Source organism: Lichenostomus cassidix, chromosome 5 (genome assembly GCF_008360975.1).
Source record: "Lichenostomus cassidix isolate B80296 chromosome 5, HeHo_3.0, whole genome shotgun sequence".
Taxonomy (NCBI): Eukaryota; Metazoa; Chordata; class Aves; order Passeriformes; family Meliphagidae; genus Lichenostomus; species Lichenostomus cassidix.
Genome location: NC_139486.1, coordinates 54,267,406 through 54,289,286, shown reverse-complemented (window position 1 = coordinate 54,289,286; position 21,881 = coordinate 54,267,406). Strand labels below are relative to the sequence as shown.

The 21,881-nt window shown below is 42.0% G+C and overlaps 1 protein-coding gene across 11 annotated transcripts in view; it reads right to left on the bottom strand.

Annotated features, from left to right (window-relative positions):
• The window catches only part of DENND2B (DENN domain containing 2B), a 152,854-nt gene that overhangs the window by 47,248 nt on the left and 83,725 nt on the right, over nt 1–21,881 (bottom strand). For all 11 annotated transcript variants that reach the window (XM_085063170.1, XM_085063172.1, XM_085063174.1 and 8 more), the window contains 2 exons: nt 11,653–12,867; nt 7,857–7,993 (listed from right to left, as the gene is read on the bottom strand). In XM_085063170.1, coding sequence (XP_084919296.1) covers nt 7,857–7,993; nt 11,653–12,867 — 1,352 coding nt within the window. The remainder of the gene's footprint in view (nt 1–7,856; nt 7,994–11,652; nt 12,868–21,881) is intronic.

Below are 21,881 nucleotides of genomic sequence, written 5' to 3'. Positions count from 1 at the left end.
GATATTACACCCTAATTCTGTTACTTGCAGACTCTATAGTTCTAGAAATTATAATCATAGCTATGATAAAGAGTAAAATTTGCAAAATGCTGCTACTTCCTCACAGCTGATTGGGCTCTAGTAACATAATAAAATTTCTTGTAAGCCCAAGTCAAGCATAGGTCAAGCAAGCATTTTGGAATGGATTAATAGATTTCAAAATACCCAGCTACACAAGACAGGGCTCAAACATGCTCTTCCCCGTGAAAACAAATGTTATTGCAGTAGTCTACAGAGTATCTGAACTCCTGAGAAGAAACAAGCCCATCAGTGAAAAGAAACTTTTTTTACAATGTAAAAGCATTTATAAATGTTTAGGGGATTCTCCTTTCCAAAACACAATGTAAAACAGAATTGCTTGAACCCAGTTAAACTCAACATAAATATTGTTGACCTGACATATTAAGTATAGAAGTGGGCCCAGAGAAGTCTTGGATGAGAGAAGAGGGAGGAGCAAGGAACCATGAGCAGAGGCTGTTTTTCTGAGTCAGAGTCTCTACCAAAAGAGAGCTTGGGCCAAATTCCTTTTCAGTGTAATGTGAAGGTCAGAGGAGACACCACAGGGATTTTAACCCTTTCCCCTAGAGCTGTGAGAGCTTCTGCAGAGGATTGGTTTGCTGCTCAAGAACTCTTGTTTGTATTCTTTCTCTCATTTGCATAAAAATCAAATTATTTTAGAGCTTGGGAGTTTTTATCACTTTGAAATAATGCCTTGAGACCAAATACATCTCACCTTTTTTATTTGCCTTTTTTTTTTAAAGAAGAAACTCCTCCCACACCAAATCTCTGATAATGAAACAGTCTGATCAGTCAGAAACCACCTGTTTTTCTGATATGACTTTTGAATGAAGTATTTGTTTCAAGCTGTGCTCTAGAAGAGACAGGCAAATAAACTACCTGTTCAGCAATTTTCAGTCACCATTTTTTAGCATATCTGCTCCTCCTAGTGAGGGAGTGAGGTCCTGGGGGAGACCCATGGTGGTGGCTGCTACTGCTGCAGCACAAAAAGGAGATTTGTTTCCATATCTCTGGGCTGGCTCAGAGCTTTACAGCTTTCTCCTCAGCACCACCACTTCTCTAGTCCCAAGTCTCATGCAAGGAACGTTTGCAAGCTGCAGTGCTTGGATTTGCTGCAAAAGGAAAAGAGCAATGAAACATCCTTGTTCCTGCCATATGGATGTCTCTATTGGAAGCCAAAGGGAGAAACATTATGCAGTATAGAGGCCAGGCTTGTCTTGATGAGGCTGATCCAACAGCCACACAAGACAACAGCAGATTATCACTGACTTCAAAGGAAGCTGAATCATACCCCCAGAATGCATATGGTCACAAAAAGTAATTCTTTGGCAAATACAGTCTCTAATCCCCATCCCTACTCCCAGATCAGTTCCCTTTACAAGCATTTTTTCCAAGTTTCCCATTCTCTCAAATTCTACGTACCAAACTGCTGAGTTAACACGGGGCATTTATCTACACGACATTTATCTTCAGAAGATCTTACAGACAATGTAATGAATGGTCCATCAGGGAAAGAAAAGAAAAACAACAACAACAAAAGATAAAATAACCACTGATATTTAGAAAAGTCCTGAGGAATGCAGTGCCTTGAGCTTAAGCCTCGATGAATTCCCTCCAGAGGTTGCAGTTCCTCACTCTGTGATGCTGTGCTAGTCAGCCCCACCGAGTCCTGGGGCAGCACACAATGTTCCTCTGCTCAGCTCTCTCACACGTGGCAAATGGGAAGCAGAGGCAGACTCAGCAAGCCTGTCTCACGCTGAGAAAGGAGTGAAAAGTAAGGCTGAGAGGAAAAAAAGCAGCAGGCAGACGCTTCTCTATAAATGGCAGAAAGCAGGGAAATGCATCATTTCATTCTAGATGGGAGAAACAATTATCAGAGGAATTAAGTAATTCACAGAGTGCTGAATATAGCTCCAGCCTTTTGCACTGCCAGGAAGGGAGAAGAAGGGAACAGTGTGTATAGAGTTAAGGAAAATGTACTCCTAAACTTAAGTTGGGTACCTAAATTGGGAGCCAACGCTCACAGAGGAGATACTGAATCCACAGGGAGATGCTGAGTGCCCAAGCTGTGAGCCTGCTGCCTTTCCTCCTGGCTACTTGGAAAAGCCAAGGGCATGAGTTGCACTGCCAGGACAGTTATCACCTCTCAAATGAGGTGCACGTGCATTTCTCATTCATTTCAGTCATAAAATTACACCAACGCAGATTCACACCACCATGCTGGAGGAGAACTGGGCCACTGGGATGTTTCTGAGCATGTTCAGATCAAAAGGATGGAAACCAATAAATCTCCACGCTCCCATAAAGTTTCTGATCTTAGATCTTTGGTACATAGATGAGCTTTTTCAATAACAGAGATGCTGCAACTCTGCATGTCAGCTGGGGATTTCACAGGAAGAGGAACTATTTCGATCTCAAATTACAGCTAACACACATTACAGCTGCTTTGAAAAGGTACTGCTGAACAGCACTAAGTTACAGACCATTACTTGCTTATAGTCCTATCACCCAGCGTATCAGCTCAGTACCATGAGCTCAGACAAGCAGTAGAGCATCTGCAACAAGCAGAGTGGCAAGTCTAAAATGCAATCAGCCTTTTGGGCTCTGGCCCATGGAGTTTGTAGGCAACAACCTGTGCATTCTGAACTTCTCCAGTCCCGCTTTGCCTTGCAATAAGCAGGAGAAACACTGCAGATACTTGCTGCTGTCTCTGCAGGGACTGCAAGAGCTTAGATTGTAATCATAATGAAGTATAAGGGAAAAGAAGTAGCACAGCTGATAAATTAGTAAGAAATTTCACCCCCAAAAATCACCTATTTACCGCTCAGTCCAAAATCATGAGCATGAAAACATCTGATGAGTTAGCACAGTACAGCAGCAGCAAGCCTGAACTGCCTGCACTTCAGGGGTTTCACCCTCCTGGCTTCAACACAGTCCCTGAATTTAAAGAATGATTTGGGAGAGCAGTCTCATGGTCTTTCTTCTCTGTTTTACTAGCCTGCAGCACTAACCAGAAAACCAATAAAGCTAAGAGACTGTCACAAGAAGCTGTAGTGGATGGTACAGTGATGAGACTGACTCCACAGGGAAAAACTGAGCTCTAAACAGGGCACAAGATGATTATTAAAAGTAACTGGAATCCATGTAGCCAAATGTAACAACAAAGCAGCAGGCTGACTGTCAATAGGATCAGCTAAAGTATTTGGCCTTTCTTTGACAGGCCCATATGAATGCTGTTTGATTTAATGTGCTCTGGCTGCCATTACCCTACAGTGTCTATTATTAAATTTGCCATTATTATATCCTCCAAAATCTCACATTCTTTTTAGGCTGTCTCAAGCAGACTGTGGGTGCCGAATAAGACAGGAATATATAATGCTGTAATCACTGCCTGTACCATCATTTTGCACCAATCCTAGTTGCAGAGACCTGCTGGTAAGGATCTGACTGAAAACGCAAAATTTCTTCAGAGAGGCAGCTAGCAGAGCACTGCTGGCAGAGTTGCAATCTCTCCAAGTTTGCTTCAGCTTCACAGCAGGCCAGTAATTCCAGTTTCTCTCCGATTTGTTGTGGGATGTTAACACGACAGACTAAAATGTGCTACAAAACCGTGACAGGAGATAATGTGGCATGTGAGGATGGGATTTTACTCGAAAGTTCAGCTCACTCTCTTTCTAACTTTTTCCCACATTTACTGGAAGAACTTTGCAAATGTTCTAATTTGAAAGCAATGTCAAGCTGGAACATTTTCCAGCTTGACCTCAGTCATCCTTGCTGCAGCTCTGATCACACACAGGGAAGGGTTCAGTAGAACAGCTAAATCATCCCGTTTTGTTACATGACATGCACTGTGTCAAATTTACACAAGAAATCAAATCAACTAATCGGTTTAGGAGAGATGAGGTGCCTTACCAGCAGGGATAAAGGGAATGGCTTGTCCTGTTTAATGCAGAGGTAAAGAAGCTGATTCTCCCAAACTGAAGTGAAAGTCAAACTTACAGAAAAACAGCCAAACAATTGTGTGTAACTACACTGTTTCACTTATCAGTCACCTTTGGTATCAACTGTAACAAGATTCAATTATATCATATACCCCTACAGAAGCAGTGAGTAAGCTGTCCTCAAAGTGCAAAAAATATCTGTCAGTAGGAGTGTCCAGCTACTGAAAGGGCTCAAAATCTCCTAAACAGGACACTGAACAGGCTCAGAGAGCAGAAGGATTCATAAGAAATCCTCCTCAAGAAGGCCAGCTGCCCCAGGATAGTGAATTGCAGGACACTCCCAGCAGGAACCACCAGCAAGATCCCATGCAGAAATTCATCCTGGTTTTAGAGATTCCACAACAATGTTTTTTTGCATTACTTTCTAGACTGCTTCAGCTCTAGCTACCAAAGCAGACATGGAGTTGTGCGATGTTCAATTAAACATTCTCAATCTACGAGGCAACACACAGAGCTCAGTTGAGCAATGGGTTTCCTGCACATCACTGATGTCCTCTTGGAGGAAATCTCCACCTGTTCTACTGTGTCCAGGACTCTGGGGAGTTACAGAGTAAGAAGGCTGGTCTTTTCAGAGATTTCTTCTATTACAGTTAATTTCTAAATTGAGTGCTATTTCTTTCACCTAGTTTTACTAGGTTTTCTCAAGTCAATATTATGCCCTTGGCCTTCATTTCACTTTACTCATTCAAATTTTTTTGGTGACGATAAAAAGAACTTTTTCCTAGATGTCAGGTCAGCAATGCTTCAGAGACACAAGACCTAAAATAACAATGTTCCAACATCTCAACTTCATTTAGGGGAGCAGACTGGAAAACTGAAACCGTATGGTCCATATGACAGGAAATACTGTTGTGCACAAACACAGCAGAAGCAACAATCCCAGCCATCTCTTAATACTATGATAGTTTCTTGAATTCACACAAAGCCAAGCGTGGTTTCCCAACTGGATTCAGAAAGCCACATCAATTTTGGTCTGATTAAAGGCTCATTGAAAACCACAAGAAGCAAAACAATGTTAAGTTTACTATGACTGCCACATTTCTGTGAGTGCTAGTACAGAAGATGAATGAAGTCCACATGGTTCCTTGCACATGGAATACAGCTCTGATTTATATTAGGAATGTGCGCCCCTTTGTAAAACTGCTGCTTGATTAATGCAGAATGGATCATTACGTTCCAATCCAATACCTGTCCTGAACTTAGCATGCAGGCATTTCAGCTATTAAAGTCTACAGAAATATTGCAAAATTGAAGAAAGTGTCTGGTTCACTTTCTGTCAATGATGTCACTGGATTTCAAAGCAAAATAATTTTTGGTTTCAACATACCTTAAAACTCTTGCTTTTTTAAAAAAAAAAAATCAGTTCTTCTTGGAGGTGAAGGGATGAAGGACAACAGCCATGAGTAGCAACAAGGAGAATTCAGACTGGATAGAAGGAAAAGTTTCTTCACAGTGACATCAAGAAAACATTGTTCACAATGGAAGCTAAGCAATGGGAAAGGCTGCACAGAGAGGCAGTGAAGCCATCCTCCCATGGTATTTTGAAAACTCAACCAGATGTAGCCCTAAGCAACCTCATCCAATGTTGCAATTAGCCCTGCTTTGAGCAGAGATTGGACTGGCTGACTCCACAGTCCCTTCCAACCTGAATTTTTATGATCCTGTCTCACACTAGAATGCTTAGAGCATTGTCCAAGATCCACAGCTTTCTTTTCTTATATTTTAACACTTCCTTGCATTACAAATATTAATTCTAAGGGACGGGGGACATGATTCATTTTATTAAGTTTATAACGACAGCAACAATGTTTTAACTACCTATAAGTTTTAGGGAGGCAAGGCGATACAACAAGGGATAGAAAAAAAAGACCCATTGAGACCTCTAGGGCAACTGTTTGCAAAGAAAACCAAAAGCACAGTGACAGAACCCTTTATGGCTTTGAAGCAGATGTAGATCTATAAAATAAACTAACTCTTGCAGACACCTGGTTTGCATGAGCACAAAAGTGCTACTTGGAGACTGGGGTCTAGCACCACTGGTATAAATTATGCAGATGTGATACACAAAACTACGATAGTTTCTTTAAAGCTGGAGATCAAACCACTTTGGCTTGTCTTTAATCATGCTTGACAGTTTATAAGAATTATACTGATTTGGTATTCCCCCTGCACTGCCTGTATTGAATGAAGTGCTTGGAAAGAGGTTGTTAAAAAGCAGTACAAAACATTGAAGTTTTGTGTTTGTCCACAGATCTGAAATGTTGCATTCTCTTCCCACTGCCCTGCCAAAATGCCCAAATTATGGTCTGCAAGGAGCTGGTTTATAGCTCCCATGAGTTGGAAGAGCCCATTATGATTTTGTTTTACTGAACTCAAGATTCCTTCTCATTTGAAGAAAGCTTCCTACCAGTCCTGCACATTTTGATATTTAACAAACCAGACAAGGAAAAGCAGCATTACCACCTAAAATCTGGCGGCACATTGACAAGTTCCAAGCAAAGATGAGCACTGCAATTAACACACAATACATTTTCAAATGTGAATAGCATGGTGGTCTGTCATGGAAAAGGCTAATGATCATATAAGGATGCTCTACACAGAAAAAGACTTCACAGTTTCTACAAAAGTTTTCTTTTTAACTAACAGACACTGAGCAGGAGCTGAAAGTTTCCATTCTAAAAGGATTTTTTTTGAATGCCATAGAAGAAGAATACAGCTGAGAATTGAAAGAGTAAATTCCTGTTTTGACCGAGGCTGATAAGCCAGAGACAGAATCTGGGTCTGACAAAGAGCCCCAGGCTGCAATTTGTGACCACTGTTCTTTGCTATATCAACTGATACGACCAAGAACAGTTTTGTTCTATTGTCTTTGTTTGCCTCTCAAACATTTGTAAGCACTATTAGAGTGCCTTTTTACCAGACTAAACAAGCCCAGCTTGTCAGTGTCTCTTCAGAGGATGTGTGCTCTAGGGTCCCAGCCTATCTTGGTAGCCCTCCAGCTTTCAGCATATAAAGATTCATTGTCCAAAGTAAAATGAAGTCCCCTTTGTATCTGTTGTAATAATATAACACTGAAAGAGTTAAAAACAATGCAGATATTCATCACTTATGTGGAAAATCTGTGCTCTGAAAAGCTGCCCAATTTTCGGTAATTATAACAACATTTTTTTGATGTTAAAAGAATGTATGCATAGGCCATACATTTCCTTCTAAGACCAAAAGAAACATGTTTTTCTTATGAAGCATAATCAAAACAGTGCTTTTTGTTGTGCATTCCCCATGGCTGTATAGCTAAAGGAAATTAATTCTTCTTTAACCAGCAACTGAGACTTGGAGGAGACCAGGCACAGTGCTGCAAACAACTGCTTTGGGGCAGTCCACACCGGAGTCCTGAAAAGCTCAGGCTGACCACACAAGGCCTCTGAGGTTAATCTTGCTGTTGGATAGTCCTGTAAACACTGTCTCGGGTTCTGTTCTTTACATTTTTACACCACTCAAGGCTTCAAGCCAAGGCCTTGATAAAAAGAACTATTTGGTTCTTGAAAAGCATTGGCAAAAAGCTGACCAAAGAGTCTGTTTCCAATACTACCCAGTAAAGTCTGAAAGAATCAAGACTTCCTGCTTGCAGCCTGAGAGCTACATTTGCACTGAAGGATCAAACCCATTCAGCCTCCATTTAATCTCTCTTTACTGACAGCACTGAATGCTCCTGCACAGGGCATGTGTTCAGCACTACATGGCCTCCCCACAGCCACTCAACATCTTGCTGTGAGCCCATGTTCAGCAGCAGCTTCTTACCTACAATGTCTTCATAGGCATTTTCTTCTAAAGTGCTCTTGGATCCAAATTTATGCTGGCTCTCAGTTCCATTTTCAGTCGGGGAGGGAGGGTACAGGGATTGCAGACTTGAGGCATCCTCAAACTCAAAGGATTTTCTAAAGTTTAAAACAAAAAGTAATTAGTAACCAGATTGCAAAATTATTCAGACATTTAAATGAGCATTTGCTTGCTAAGAAATATATATAAAATGTACAAAAAAAAAAAAAAAAGACATCATGCTTTAAGGACTAGCTTTCAGCAGACCCTCACAGCAGTCTCTAGTAGACAAGAAAATACCAAGAAAATATGTGCTATTTTTCCAAGTTTACAGAGTAAATTAGCAGCACAGTCCTCAGATTAGAAATTACTTTGCTCTTTTCAGAGGCCCCAGAAACGTGTGGCACTCTCTCTTCAAGAAAAATATGTCTCAGAAAAGCATTCCTGCACTGGTTGCTCTGGGAGATGTAGCCCTTAGTATGACACCACTCATGACTTGAGCCTTCAGATGTGTTCCTGCACAGAGGTCAAATGCCAAAGGCTGACTCGTGTGAAAGTCACCCATTTCCCTTGCACACCCTGTGCCAAGCACTGGCAGCAAAGGAGAAAGCACTGAGGAAATTAGTGCTCTCTGGAATGGATGAGTGACCTGGGCTCATGGCTTGGGGGCTGAAGGTTTGGCCTTTCTGGCAGGAAGGTGAGCACCAGCTGGGTCAGATGAACCCACACAATTTTTCTCCTACCCACACCTGCCCCACTGCTGCTGAGCAGTTCTGGAGAGAGAAGAGCCCAAGTTGTCCCCACTCTCCAGTGTACCCAGCACTTGTTCTCCGAGGCAGTAAAGCTGGGAGGCCCACAATTTGCAGGGGCTGGCATTGACTGGATTGATTTACTGGTGAGGATGGAATGGTGAGAAGAGTGGGCTCAGGTCAGAGCCTAAATCCCGTGGTGCTGCAAGGCTTGCAGGGACTGTGCTCGTTCTCATACTTCACTCACTGAGTCCCAAACTAGATTAATAATAAATCATCCTGCCATCAGCCCCTGTTCTTCTTCTTCCCAGCTGGAGTGAAGCAGATGTTACAGCATATCCATATGGCAGTGACAGAGTCTCATGAGACACTTTGGCCTGTGAATTGGCTCGAGCATCCCTACAGGTAACACAGTGACTATTGTACAAAACACTGCATTTGATTAGAGCATTTCCTATTTGTCTCCTGGAGCAGACTTGTGGGTCTGGCTCAGGCGCCTTCTTTCTCTCTCTCCTTTCCGTAATTTCAGAATATCCAGATCCAAGTTATGCATATCAGGATTGTGGCAGAAAAAACCTCTTAGTTTCAGATCCAGACACCTGCTCCTCCACAGCTACTCACAGTTATAAAGGATGCTGACACACTGCAGGCATACCTCTGTATTAAATGAGACTTTCTAAAGTAGTTAAATATCCAGCTCCTGTAGGTTTCAAGGCAATGCTGTGATGTGGTGACACTGTATAGGTTTATGGGAATGGCTTTGGGGACCAACACTCAGCTGTGGTCTATGTGTCCCAAGCCCATCCTGTGACACTCCTCTCCTGCACCATGTGCATGCCAGAGGATTTCCAGCTGCTAGGGAGCACCCAGCTCACACCAATCTGAAATGTTAAAGCTACTGTTGGCACCAGATCCTCTGAATACAGACTGGATCTCTGCTAGCAGACAAGCATGAGAGACTTCCTCCATATGACTAGAACGTTGAATTGGCCACCAAAATCAGTGCTTTCAACCAAAGTACTGGGAAAATAAATACCCTCAGTCCATTCTCATGATGTTCCAGTGAGTGCAAACCACATGTATGGTCAATCTGAAACACACAGCTACAAGCTGTAGATGCAATGAGTTATGTCTGTTCTCAAAAGGAGAACAGTTTAGATACTGAGACTCCAGTAATATCTGTCAACCATATACTGTCATTCTTAGATTACATGCATGGTCTTAAGTTCTCTGTAAATCTCAGAATTCTCCTTTCTGTAAATGAAGGAAGGACAGCAGCAAAAACAATAAAATTAAGATTTTTATAAAGGATTTCCACCCAGCATTGAAGTCAGACAGAAAACCTGAGATTTTTGGGAGGTTGATTTGAATTTTAGATCATGTTTAACAAGAGGTGTATCCAGAGAAATTAATATTAAAAATATTAAAATTAATATTAAACTACAGTGGGTAAAGCTGTTACAAATGAATGGATAGCTACCCAGGAAAATGTCAAACTGATTTGCAAGAATCATCAGATACACATGAGAACCCTGTTAGTCCTACAATTTATACTCTACTAATCACAACTTAAATTGATAAATAATGCTTTTGGGGGGGGGCTGGCATCCCCTAGCCCTAACCGAGGCCTGAAGCTCCTCTGCTGAACTGTGCTGCTGTCTAACTCCACTATGACAGGAGACTAAACCTGCAAAACAGCAGGTGCAAGCAGAATTGTGCCTCTTCTTAAAAGCAGCTTCAAAACAATCTCAAAAACTCATCGTGATGAAATACTGTGGTTCTTAGATGACTTGTCCCTAATTTTCCAGTAAACGCAATCATTTACACCAGAACATTTAAAAATTATTGTTTGTCTTCTGCACATCACAAATGCTGTGCTGAACAAAATTAGGGCAGCTTTACTTCACAAATTCCTGTTAAAAACTAGATTTACTTCCTCTGAGATTATTGCCAGGACTCAAAGATAAGCACTTGTAATCAGAGCTTGACTTTCCACATCCCCCCACGCCTTTCTGGGAGAAACAGCACAGCTGTTTTATCTTTCAGAAGCAGGTGTCTCCTGAGAGAAAAGGTTAGAATCTGAAGGCTCCTCTTCTCCTTTTCCTGTCCCAGCCTAATTCAGGTCAGGTTGCGCTGACATAAACTTTTAATAATTGAGCCAACATCAAGCGCCAGATACTGAAGTGATAGTGTGAATCTGAGATGCTGTTTAGCAGCTCCTTGCAAATCTCATCAGTGAATATCGAGGGAGGGTGTGTATCATACACATGCACAGACAGGTGAACTTGTTACAAATGCTGTAATTTGAATGCTTAGCAGCAACTATGCCTACCATTTCCTAAGCAATGACCAAAATGAGTTTTACCATATCTAAAACTCAGGAGGAATCATGTGATTTAAACAAGCCAAGCTCCACAGATTGCTGGGGAAATGTAGCCATACACTCTCCCCATCATTAACTCAGGAATGACATAAAGGATTTCTGTGATAAAACGCTTTTCTCAGCATTTATCTTCCACAGCTGTTGATAGCAACTTAGGATAATATTCCTAAGCACTGAATTAAATAAAATCACCTATACTGCATAAAACTGACAACTGCTACAGTAATGAGCTTTGGAAACAGAAAACCAGTGCAGGTACATTTTTCAGGAAGAAAAGGCTGTGAGGGATCAGCTATGGTCACACTACCAGACAGTAATGAAATTATGGTCCATTAAAAATCACAATTCAGGGTATTTGTGCTGAAATGAACTAGATAACCTTTAGCACACCTAACCTAGAGTCTTTTTCAGGGTTCAAAGAATGCAGACTGTAGAACTCCAAAACTGAAGGCATGCAAAGGTATTGTACCAGTGCATCCCATCAGAGCAGAAAAAAAACCACTTGTCTTGCATGCAATTCCTAGCTTTTTAATGTTAAAAAGCACTGCTTTTGACATAGAGGGAGAATATAAAATATTGTTTCTACAGAAATACAGCCCATTTATTTATTTATTTGGAGAACTGAGCACATTTCCTTGACTTTTACCTGTTCTGGGATTTTCTGTGAAAGAGCGACTCCTTCTTCTGCCTTCTGGTGACGGGGGGAGCAGGAGTGGACGGGAGGGGAGGAGGAGCAGCAGCTGTGGGAGATGGAGGTAGACCATTGCTTGGTTTGCTTTTGTGGGATTTGTCTGCCTCGTACTCAAAGGTGCGTTTGGGCTTGGGGACAGGATTCACGGCACTGTTCGCCGGGCTTTCCAGGAGCAGTTTGGGGCCAGCTGAGTTTGCAGTAACACCCTGTTTTGTTTTACTGCTTTTCTCAGCCTCAGGAGGTGTTTCTGGTTCACTCCCCAAAATAACACTCCCTCCTTTGCTATCGCTCAGGGTTTCGCTCAGTCCCTCCGCAGTACTCAGAGTCCCAGACTTTTTCCTCCCTTTGTCAACACTGTAGCAGCTACTTGGTAACTGGGGGAGGCCTCTGCCCGACTGCTCCTTCAGTGCCTGCTCGATCTTCTGGATTCTGTTGAGCACTGCAGAGGACTCTTTCCTCACGTGGCTCTTAAGGAAGGTGGCAGAAGGAGGTTCACTCCTGCCTGGTCTCTTTTCAAACCGATGGCAGGAATCCCTGTCCAGCAGTTCCTCCTCCTCTGTTTCCGGGTAAGAGCACTCAGAAAATGTTCGGCTCATTCTTCTGAGCCCTTTGAAATCAAATGTCTTGTCGCTGCAGGGAGAGGTCAGCACACTGGGGCAGCTCTCACTGCCCGACCTCTCCCCAGCATCCCTCTTGTCCACACACACGCTCGTCCTGGGCGACAGCTCCCGGCGGCATTCCCATTGCGTGATCTTCTGCCTGATGTCCAGCGCCTGAGAGCGGACGCTCACCCTGCTGACGGAGAGGGTCCTCAATTTGGTGGCAGTGCCCAAGGACAGAGTGCTCCGGGTGAGCGGATGGCTCCCTATTGCTTCCCCATCTTGAGCCTCGTTTGGACTCTCCTTTTGGTCAGCCTTGAACACGGACAGCCTTTTATCCAAAGCGCCCACGCTGATGGCTTTGAGCGGGTGGCTCGGGGAGTCGGTGTCCGATGGGCTGGTGGAGGTGCTTCGCAGTGTGGACGTGCGGCTGTTCCAGTCCTTGAGGCACAGCCTGGAGCTGGAGACCTTGGAGAGCCCAGTAGAGCGGGAGGAGTCCTCGCTGTCACTGAGGGGGTAGGCAGGGCTTCTTCGCGGGGTCAGCAGAGGTGGCGGGGTGGCTGACTGGCACCTGGAAACAGAAAGAAATGAAAAAATCAAATCCTTGAGGAAACTGGAGTTATTTGCCAAATTTCTTCTGGTTCCTAGACTCCACGCTGGAAGACCACCCCAAAGCATCATTAAGACACCAAGGACCATTCAGCCACGGAGTCGGGGGTGGGAGGTGGCAGCATTTAACTGGTGTCAGTGATGGGCCATGAACAGGACACTTTACACATCCAAAACAAGTTTCTCACCTCTGTTTGACCCCCAGCTTTTCCAAGTTTCCCCAGCTTAAAGCCAGCTGAGGTTCTCATAGCAAGCCACTACCTCAAAAGTGTCTACCACCTCCAGATGAGTTGACCTGGTTTGTCTTCATTCTGATGCTGTGGCCAACAGACTAAATTCCCCTTATCAAACAGACGTAATTTCTAATCAAAAGAATATTACACACTGAGAAAACACATTAATCTGCCCACACTAGGTGTTGAAGAATATAAACTACACAGAAAGATCTCAGTGTTACCCTGGAAAAAACCCTTGGAACCAATTCTTGCCATGGTTTGCAAAATCAACTATTGTTACTGGAGGTTTGTACATTGTTGCAAAGACTTTTCAGAACAAAAAGACACAAGGAAACTTAATAACAGATTAATGATTTGGTCATCAGTGATGAGCCAGCAGTAAGGAAATCAAGCCAAAACCATGTCAAAAAAGGGGGTTTGCCACCCTGCCAAAATCCATCCATACAAACCATAACAGAAGTAATCACAGCTCCTTTAACATTAACTCCTTTCTGCTCCAAACAGTTCAGGAAAAAGAGGAAAGACCCAAAAGTAATGCCTTGTATATGCAATTAAGTTTATGCTCTGTGAAGACTGTAGACAAGCCGTTTATCAGCTGTCCTGTACACAGACAAGATCCAAATGAAAGAACTGCTTGACCAAAAGAAATCAAGGGAGTAAATGTCTGCACTATAGCAAAAGGAGTTTCAGAAGATCTCTGCTGCTCTATTGTTTTCTTCCCAGCAGCCAGCCAATATCTACAGTAGAGGTGCCAAGTTCTGTGCATTAATCAAAAAATCCAGAGCACTGGGTGATTTCTGAAAAATTTACTTTGACACAGGAAATATTTTCTTCTCCTTCAGACAAAACCCCAAACCAAATTATCAGATTTCATCCCATTTGCCTACATTTCACAATCAAAGCTCGAAAATATCACAAAAGAGAAAAGTTCTGGTCAGAAAAAGAGAATCAGATCATCACAAAAGGGAACTCACATCTTTTTTCACAGGCTTGAGACAAGCAAGTCTGTCACAGAAGTTGCATTGCTTGGTGACTTATTTCTTTATTATTTTGGAAGATAAACATGCCCAAAGGAAAAGAGATCTCATGTCAAAGATGATGGCGAATACTCCTACAACAACTGCTTAAAGCTTCCCCATTTCAGGAGAGAAAGGATGCATGTCAGAATATGCTCTTTACATCCTAGAAGATGAATTTCCTGCCATTCTATACAGCTGCAGACAGGTGTCTTAAGAGATCTCAGAAGATCAAAAGCAGATTACAGATGGTGAATGGCTTTGGCTGGCTGTTACAGAACAGAGTTTGTAGTGGATTACCTGAAATTACCTTGGCTGACATACCTTTATAGTGCCTGAAGATGAAACCTAAATCAGCCTCCTCAGGCTTGGTGGGGTACCCTGATTCTTCATTATTTCTGCCTGTCTCATCTCAAGCTCTTCAGGCTGATATCACAAAGTCAAATTTTTATATTATTCTTAACACACGCCCTTAACTTAGATATGTGATCCTGTTCTCCCAATTTTTTTACGTCATAATGCCTGCCCAGAGCTGCATTGGCATTTCTCCCAAGGAAACAGGCATCACCAAGTGGAAGTGTATTTTACATCTAAAGATTACAGCCTCTACTGGAAGTGTATTTTACATCCAGATACTACAGACTCCACTGCAGTCCTGGAAGCTGCATGTTGGCTAAATCCACTGTCAGGATTCATCTATGGGATAAGGACAGAAGAGGCTACGTGGAATGCCTTAGCATATTACAACTTATTTATTAGAGTCTAATCTGTACCAACAATAGCAAGAATAAAATACCAAATGACTGAAGTAAGGCCAGTAAAATGGGACAGCAGAGGTGAAGGATATGCTGACAATCAGAATCATGGAAAGCTCTCTCTCCCTTTGACACACTGCACAGAAAATACCATAGGCATAGTCCTTTATCTCCTTACAAGCTAAGCAATATCTTTTCAGTTATTTCCACTGTCAGGAAAGGTTTGGTGATTCATCAGGAAAGGAGGAAAAGGGGAAAATCATAGTTTGCATAACCTGAAGAAGTTGCAAAACATTTCTTACGAGATATGAGCTATTCTTTTAAACCCCAGGGTCCCAGTAAGGTATCTGCAATTAAGGCTCGATCTCAAAACCCCCAAATTCAGTTACAAAACTCCCACTCACTTCCACTGTGCAGAACCAGGGCTGCAGAGACCCAGGCCTTCTGGAGGTCTTTGCTCTCAAGGACTTGGGTTACCTCAGTTAAGAAAAAGATTCCGGTTTATACTGCATTGCACTCTAAATTTAACTAATCCAGAGAGAAGCTGTAGGACTAACTCAACATAAAAAAGAAGAACAAAGCTTTGTCCCCATGGTTTCAGCATGCGTTCTCTAAAGGATGCTGGTAAGTAACACAATTAAAGAATAAAACAAGTCCAAAATCTGATAAGTGGATAATAAAACTATTCTTCCCCAAGAAACCTGTTTCCATTAGAAGAATATTCTCTTGAAGGCACAATAGTTCCACAGGCTTTAAAATGTGTATTACTGGACAGATAATAATTAAGAAACTTGCAACCTTCCATACAAAGACTGTAAAGCAAAATGCTTTTAAGTTTTCTATGTACATAGTGATACAGTGCAGTACCATATAATGCATATTATTGCATAAACTTTCCAAATATCATGTATAAACAGCATAAATAGAGATTATGGAATCAAGTTTAGCTTTCTTAACAAGTTCACTTGAACAATACCTTCATTCTGAGCAAGGGTATTTCTTTGAGAATATCAGCATTTCACAAAAAACACTGTTAATAAGTTGCTCAGATTCCCTGAGGGCATTTTTCCAACATGCAGCCATAGGTGTGCAGTTCCCAAACCCTGGCAAGTCAGCTGTGCATTGCAGTCTCAAAGGCTGCCAAGCAGTCTATGATGTCCTCTAAACAGGTCACAGACCCTGAAACCACCTTTCTGCTGGGAATCATTGCTGCTCACCAGGGAGAGCAGACAGAATCCAAGAGGTGCTTTCCAGCTCTCTAGACAATGCTTAGCTTTGCTGATGTGACTTGTTCCTTGAGAAATGAGCAGTTACCCACAGTAGGAGAAAACTAATGATATCAGTCATGCTCTGTAGGATTTTTGAGCTGTAGATGCAACTGATCTTCACATTCTGATTTACCCTCTTCTTTCCAGTTTCTCTTTTTCTCACGCAAACGTACAAAAAAAACTTGTAATTTAGAAAAACTGTAATTCTTGAGGGCTGCTCTCAAATATTCATACTGTTTTCTCTAGTAAAGGCATTTCCTTTCACCAGATCCACTGGATAACAGTGGAGCTGTATCTCAGCTGCACCAAGAAGGAAACAGAAGCATTTGCTTTGAGATAATTTTCAACCTACTCACCACAAGGCAAAAGCTGAAGAAACGGAATTCCTGTTCTCGTTGTGAAGCCTTTAGCAAGGCTGACTTTTACTAAAAATTTATAAGGATGGAGAAAGGCTAGCTCCTGTTGCCAAAAGTGCCTGAGTTCTCACCCTCTATCTGACCCCAAAGTTAAAAAGTCTCAAATTTTGGACAAAGACACCAATCTTCTTCTTGCAAAATGTGGGTGCTAACATTTGGCTGTGTGTAGAAGAGGAGGAATTTAATTCCTGGAAACCACTCTGAGAGTGGGCAATAGAAAATTAGTATTAAAACCAGGGGGTCTGGCCTTTTGATCCAGTTGAGCAGAAGCACAGCTCCTTCCTGCTTCCAATGCTAAACATCAACTCCAGAAAAGAGGATAAAAAGAGGGTGGAGAAAGTTCCCACTTCATGAGATAGCTTTCAACAGCAACAACAGGGGGCAGCCAGAAGGGTGGCTCAAGAGCTGGTTTTGTGCCTTTTGGAACTCAGATGGATAATCAGAATGTGCATTTATTGAGGTGTTTGCACCCAAGATCCACACACTGTATATACACCAAGAAAAATCGTAGGTTACATGTCAGACCAGGCAGTGACAGTGGCTGGAGAGTGCTTTTGTGACTTGCCTTGAAAGAGTTACAGGACTCCCAACTCTCACTGCCCTCCTCTGACCTCTGAGCTAAGCAGCTCAGACTCTGCAGCAGTGTTTTAGTTTCCCTGAAGTGTCAGGAGTGACCCCACAGATCATCCTGTCCTGAGGAAAGGCAAACTGGAAGAAGCCACTCAGCAATTTTTCAGTTTTGCAAATCCCATCTGCTCTTCTTAAACCAACACATAGAGAATAGTAAGCCAGATTTTGGCTCTCTGATCCAGGGAATTTCCCACTTCAACATGCTCATGCATGGGAGCCCATTTACTGAAAAAAGTACAGGGAACATGCTGACAAAAAGGTACTGGGTTTTCCGGGCTCCTGTTGATGAGATCCCATAATTTCCCAGTGACACTGATGTTGGGTGAGCTCATGCAAAGATTCCCAGCACTAGTTTTACTCCTCAGGACTTTCTCCCCACTTTTGTTAGGAAAAATATTGCTTTCTTAGTACTTTATTCACGGGGGTTTTCTTATCCCTGGTTCTTCTCAGGGCATTGTGACATTTTGTCAGGACAAGTGAACTTGTTTCAGGGTAACAGTAACATCAAAATCAGCTGCATCCCTAGGGCTGTGAGTTCGGATGTGAGTAGATTTGGCCTGCTGCACAACACTAGAGACTTCTCATTGCTCTAGCCAATATTTAAAGAGATCTGAGACAAAAGCAGCAGAAATTTCTCCTTGGGCAAAAAGCTCATGTTTAATACACACACTAAAGCTGCCCTGATAGGTACATGAGGATGTAACTTTGAAATTCTCTGGAACTTTGTAAGATAGGATGCTAAGAAATGTTCACCTACCAACTGCCAGCCACTCTGAGTGCAAATACTGCAATCCATCCTTCCCAGAGCAAGGCAAAAGGAGAGGGAAGCACACCCTGCTCACCTGTTAACTGGAACCAATCACCATTCCATGCACTGTACACATTTTGATGCACTGCTGCTGAGAACAGATGTAATGGCTCACTACGATATTAATTTATACCAAACTTCCACTTGATTTGACAAAGCAGGCAGAGGAAAGAAAATATGTAGAGATAAACAGAAGCTCAAATTAGAATTGGTGCTCATGTCCCATTCTTTCTGTGACCTGGACAGAACAAGCATTCTTGCAGAGGTTCAGTAGCCACAGCTCCTTGTAATTTTTCACACTCCCCAAGGGCAGTGCTGCCAGGAAATCACCCAGCAAACAAACAGAGCACATAAAAACTCTTCTGCCTTTGTCAGACACTCTTGGGAAAGCTCCCAGTAAGAATCAATACTTTTGCATAAACAAAAACTGAACACACTACTGCAGTACAGCAATCTCTCAGGCCTCTTCAGGTGTAAATAGGCAGAGTAATTCAAAGCATTATGGGAACATTAAGACAAGGCAAAGAGACCTCCTGCACTACTGATTTTAAGTCTACTTTCATTTGGCAGTAATTTTTTCTGTTACAATATGTTCTGCACTCTCACAGCACACAGCAGTTTAATCCTCTACATAACTCAAGTAGATAATTACAGATTATATTTAATTACCTTAAATCTAAGTAGGAGTTTATGGTGTATAAAGGAGGTGAACTTATCACACTCAAGTGCTGGGCGCATACTAGTAAGGTGGTTTCTGAGCTGATTCAACTTGGTGATGGAGCAAGTCATGCAACTTGTCGTATCTTGCCTCTCTCTTGGAAAGAAAAACAATGTAAATGGTAGCAGAACAAACCCTCTTGCACCAGACCCTTTATGATTTTTAAGCTCTCACCAGGAATATGGCTAAAAATCCCCAAGAATCTGCATTCCAGATAACATACTCCTGTTATTCTTGACTTTGGGATTATGACAAAAACAAGGCAAAAACTTGTACTTTCTAAACTGATGCATTATAGGACTGTTTGAAATAGGCTCACTCTCACAAACATATGTTGTGATAGAAAAGTCCCAGCATTTAGAGAGAATGAGGCAATAAAGTGGACAACAAATCACAAAATGTTTAAAGACAGAACAAAAATAGAAACACCAATTCCTTTCCTGTTTGTACTTCTGAATTTTTCTTCCCCAAGGAATTTTGATCGTTTCCATTTAAACAAAAAACGAAACCATATCAGAACTAAGTCCAAAATGACAGAACTGTGAAACAAAAGTTAAAAAAATACCAAGCTCTGTGTGCAACTTTAACAGCTCCAGTGTCTGTGTTCCCAAGAAGTACTGACTCAATGATAACAATTGTGGGAAGCATTTGCAGGGGTGCTGTGGTGAATTCCTGTGTTTAACACCCCTCAGAGTTCTGGGCTTTTGCAGTTGGTTCATGAAGAAAAGTACACTGCTGACTGCAGCTGAGCTGTGGTTTTACGGTTCAGAAGCAAAAAGGCTGATTTACACCAGAGAAATGCAGGAGTCATTCTGCCAAAGTAAATTACATGAGGTGGCAACTATGCTCCGCCACTGTACAAAAGAAGGGCAAAGAAATCAAAGTTGATGAGTCAGATCCCAAATACTTGAGTTAGACTGGATCTGAAAAGCCAAAACAGCAAGACAAATCTGACCATGAGGAATGACTGTAAAATAAAACACCATCAATCAACATGCACTAGGTGTCTTTGCCAAGTAAGGGGGAAGAAGATAACAGGAAATTGTGAAATTATCTAGACTCAGAGGGCTAGATTCCCTGCCACTCCAGATTTATGGCAGTCTTCTGCTCTATTACAAGGCAAGAGCAGGATGGTCTTTAAATAATTCCAGGTTTAAGCCTTTTTCACCTCCTCTGTTCAGACACAAATAACTAGCTAAGGCAAAGAATACCAATGAGCCTGGGCTGTTCTTTCCATCACAGGGATCAGAAGCCAACTGTGAAAAAAACAAAAAGCAAGAGCTGAAGTATCAGAGTAAGCCATTCTCTCTTTTCCACCAAAGTACAGTGCACTGGTTTCCATAGGACCATCTTTTATTTTCTCATGAAAACATATGATTAAAAGTTAAAAAAGGGAAGCCTCCCTTGCACTTACTCTTTTCCCGTAACATGTTCTGAATAATAATTTATGCAACAGATATTTCCACTGTTACAGCTCCACTATTTTTATTGTTCTGGAATTGGCTCAGCATGTTTTAGTCTCACCTGATTTCTTAAGAGGAAGTGGCAACACAGAAAGTGATGGCCTTTTCTTAAAGCAGGCAGAAAGCACAAACCTTCATTTGTCTATTTAAGAACTGCCAGTCCTTGAAACTTGTTCTTTAGCAGCATGTCTAAACATGCTAACTGTTCAAAACCCCAGTGCACATGGAGGCTCTCAACTTTGCTTTTTCAAAGCACAGGTGATATTTCAACATGCTTGCTCATCTGTCCTGGAATATCAAAGCAATAAATTCTGTGGAACTACTTCCGCCAAAGCTTTCCGAGTTTTCTCTGCTCACATGCACACAATTTGGGAAGGGTTAAAAATCATTTTTCTGAATTGTGATGCTTAGTTTTCAAAGTATCTGAGGGCATTCTGGGTTTGGCAACCTCCAAATCTGGAATTCTGGTTTGGAAAAGTTGTTGTAAAATAGGCTCATCCCTCTTCTGCTCTGACAAGTCAGAAAGTCTTACAAGGTCACTTTATACTTTACTGAAATACTCCATACCCAAAGAGAAAAGAACAGATCAGGAAGTCAAAAAGTCCTAAATCCTGGCTGCACATTAATCCAGAATACAGACAAGTCTGCTTTCCCTGCTTCACATATAAATCAACTTCTAGGTCATGCAAAACCTCATCAAATAGACTCAAGTATAACTATCTAACAGAGACAGAAATAAAATAGGAATTCAGGACTCCATCCCATCCCTAACAAACTTTCTTAATCTCATCCACTCAGCGGAGTTTGTTTCAGAATAAATATAAAATATTTTATTTGCCTTTCCTATCGGTATCCACATTTTCCTTCCAGTCCCACCAGCATAGCTGTGGTCCCCAATGTGCTGCCACTGTCCAGTGAGATCTTCCTGTAGAGGTTTCTTTTGCCCAGTTTTGCAAATTAGTTTATTTAACATGTGAGAAAGCATCCTAGAATAGTGGGTTATAAAACCTAAATCCATTGTCCATCTGTCTGCTATAAAACAGACATTCTTAATTTCTGCCATCATTTCAACTACCAGTATCACAATCCATCAAGTCTGACGCCTGAGGCATCTGGAGAAACTAGAGTATCAGATAGGATAACACCAAAGTGATTGAAAAGATCTGAGAATGTCTGTGCTGCTTCTGGAGTTACTAAACTGCATAGAAAATAAAAAGCAAAACAAAATAAAATAACTTTTAAAATATCAGCAGAATAGAATCACATGCACTATCTCTGTGAATCCAGAAGAGCCTCAACGTCACCTGTCCAAACAGACCATGAGCCCCAGCCCTCTCCCTGCTGGGCACTTGGAGCCATGCACTGGGATGGTAGCTCACAAGTCACGGGGACTGCCCAAGGCAGGGGAAAAGAAGAACTAATTCACATCTCCAACTTTGCCCAGGGAGTGCTCAGACCTCTGAGGGGCTGACTCATCTCTGACAAGCAGCTGGGTGCCATCCTGTTGCCAAGACAACTGTAACAACTCAGTTCAACTTGCTGCAACCTTCTCCTCTGTAAGGAAAAAGCTGAAGCTTTGGCATAAAACCAGCACACTCCATACTAGAAAAATTTATCTGTTCCCTGAAGGACACTTTTTGTACATGTTTCTGTAATATGGATAAAG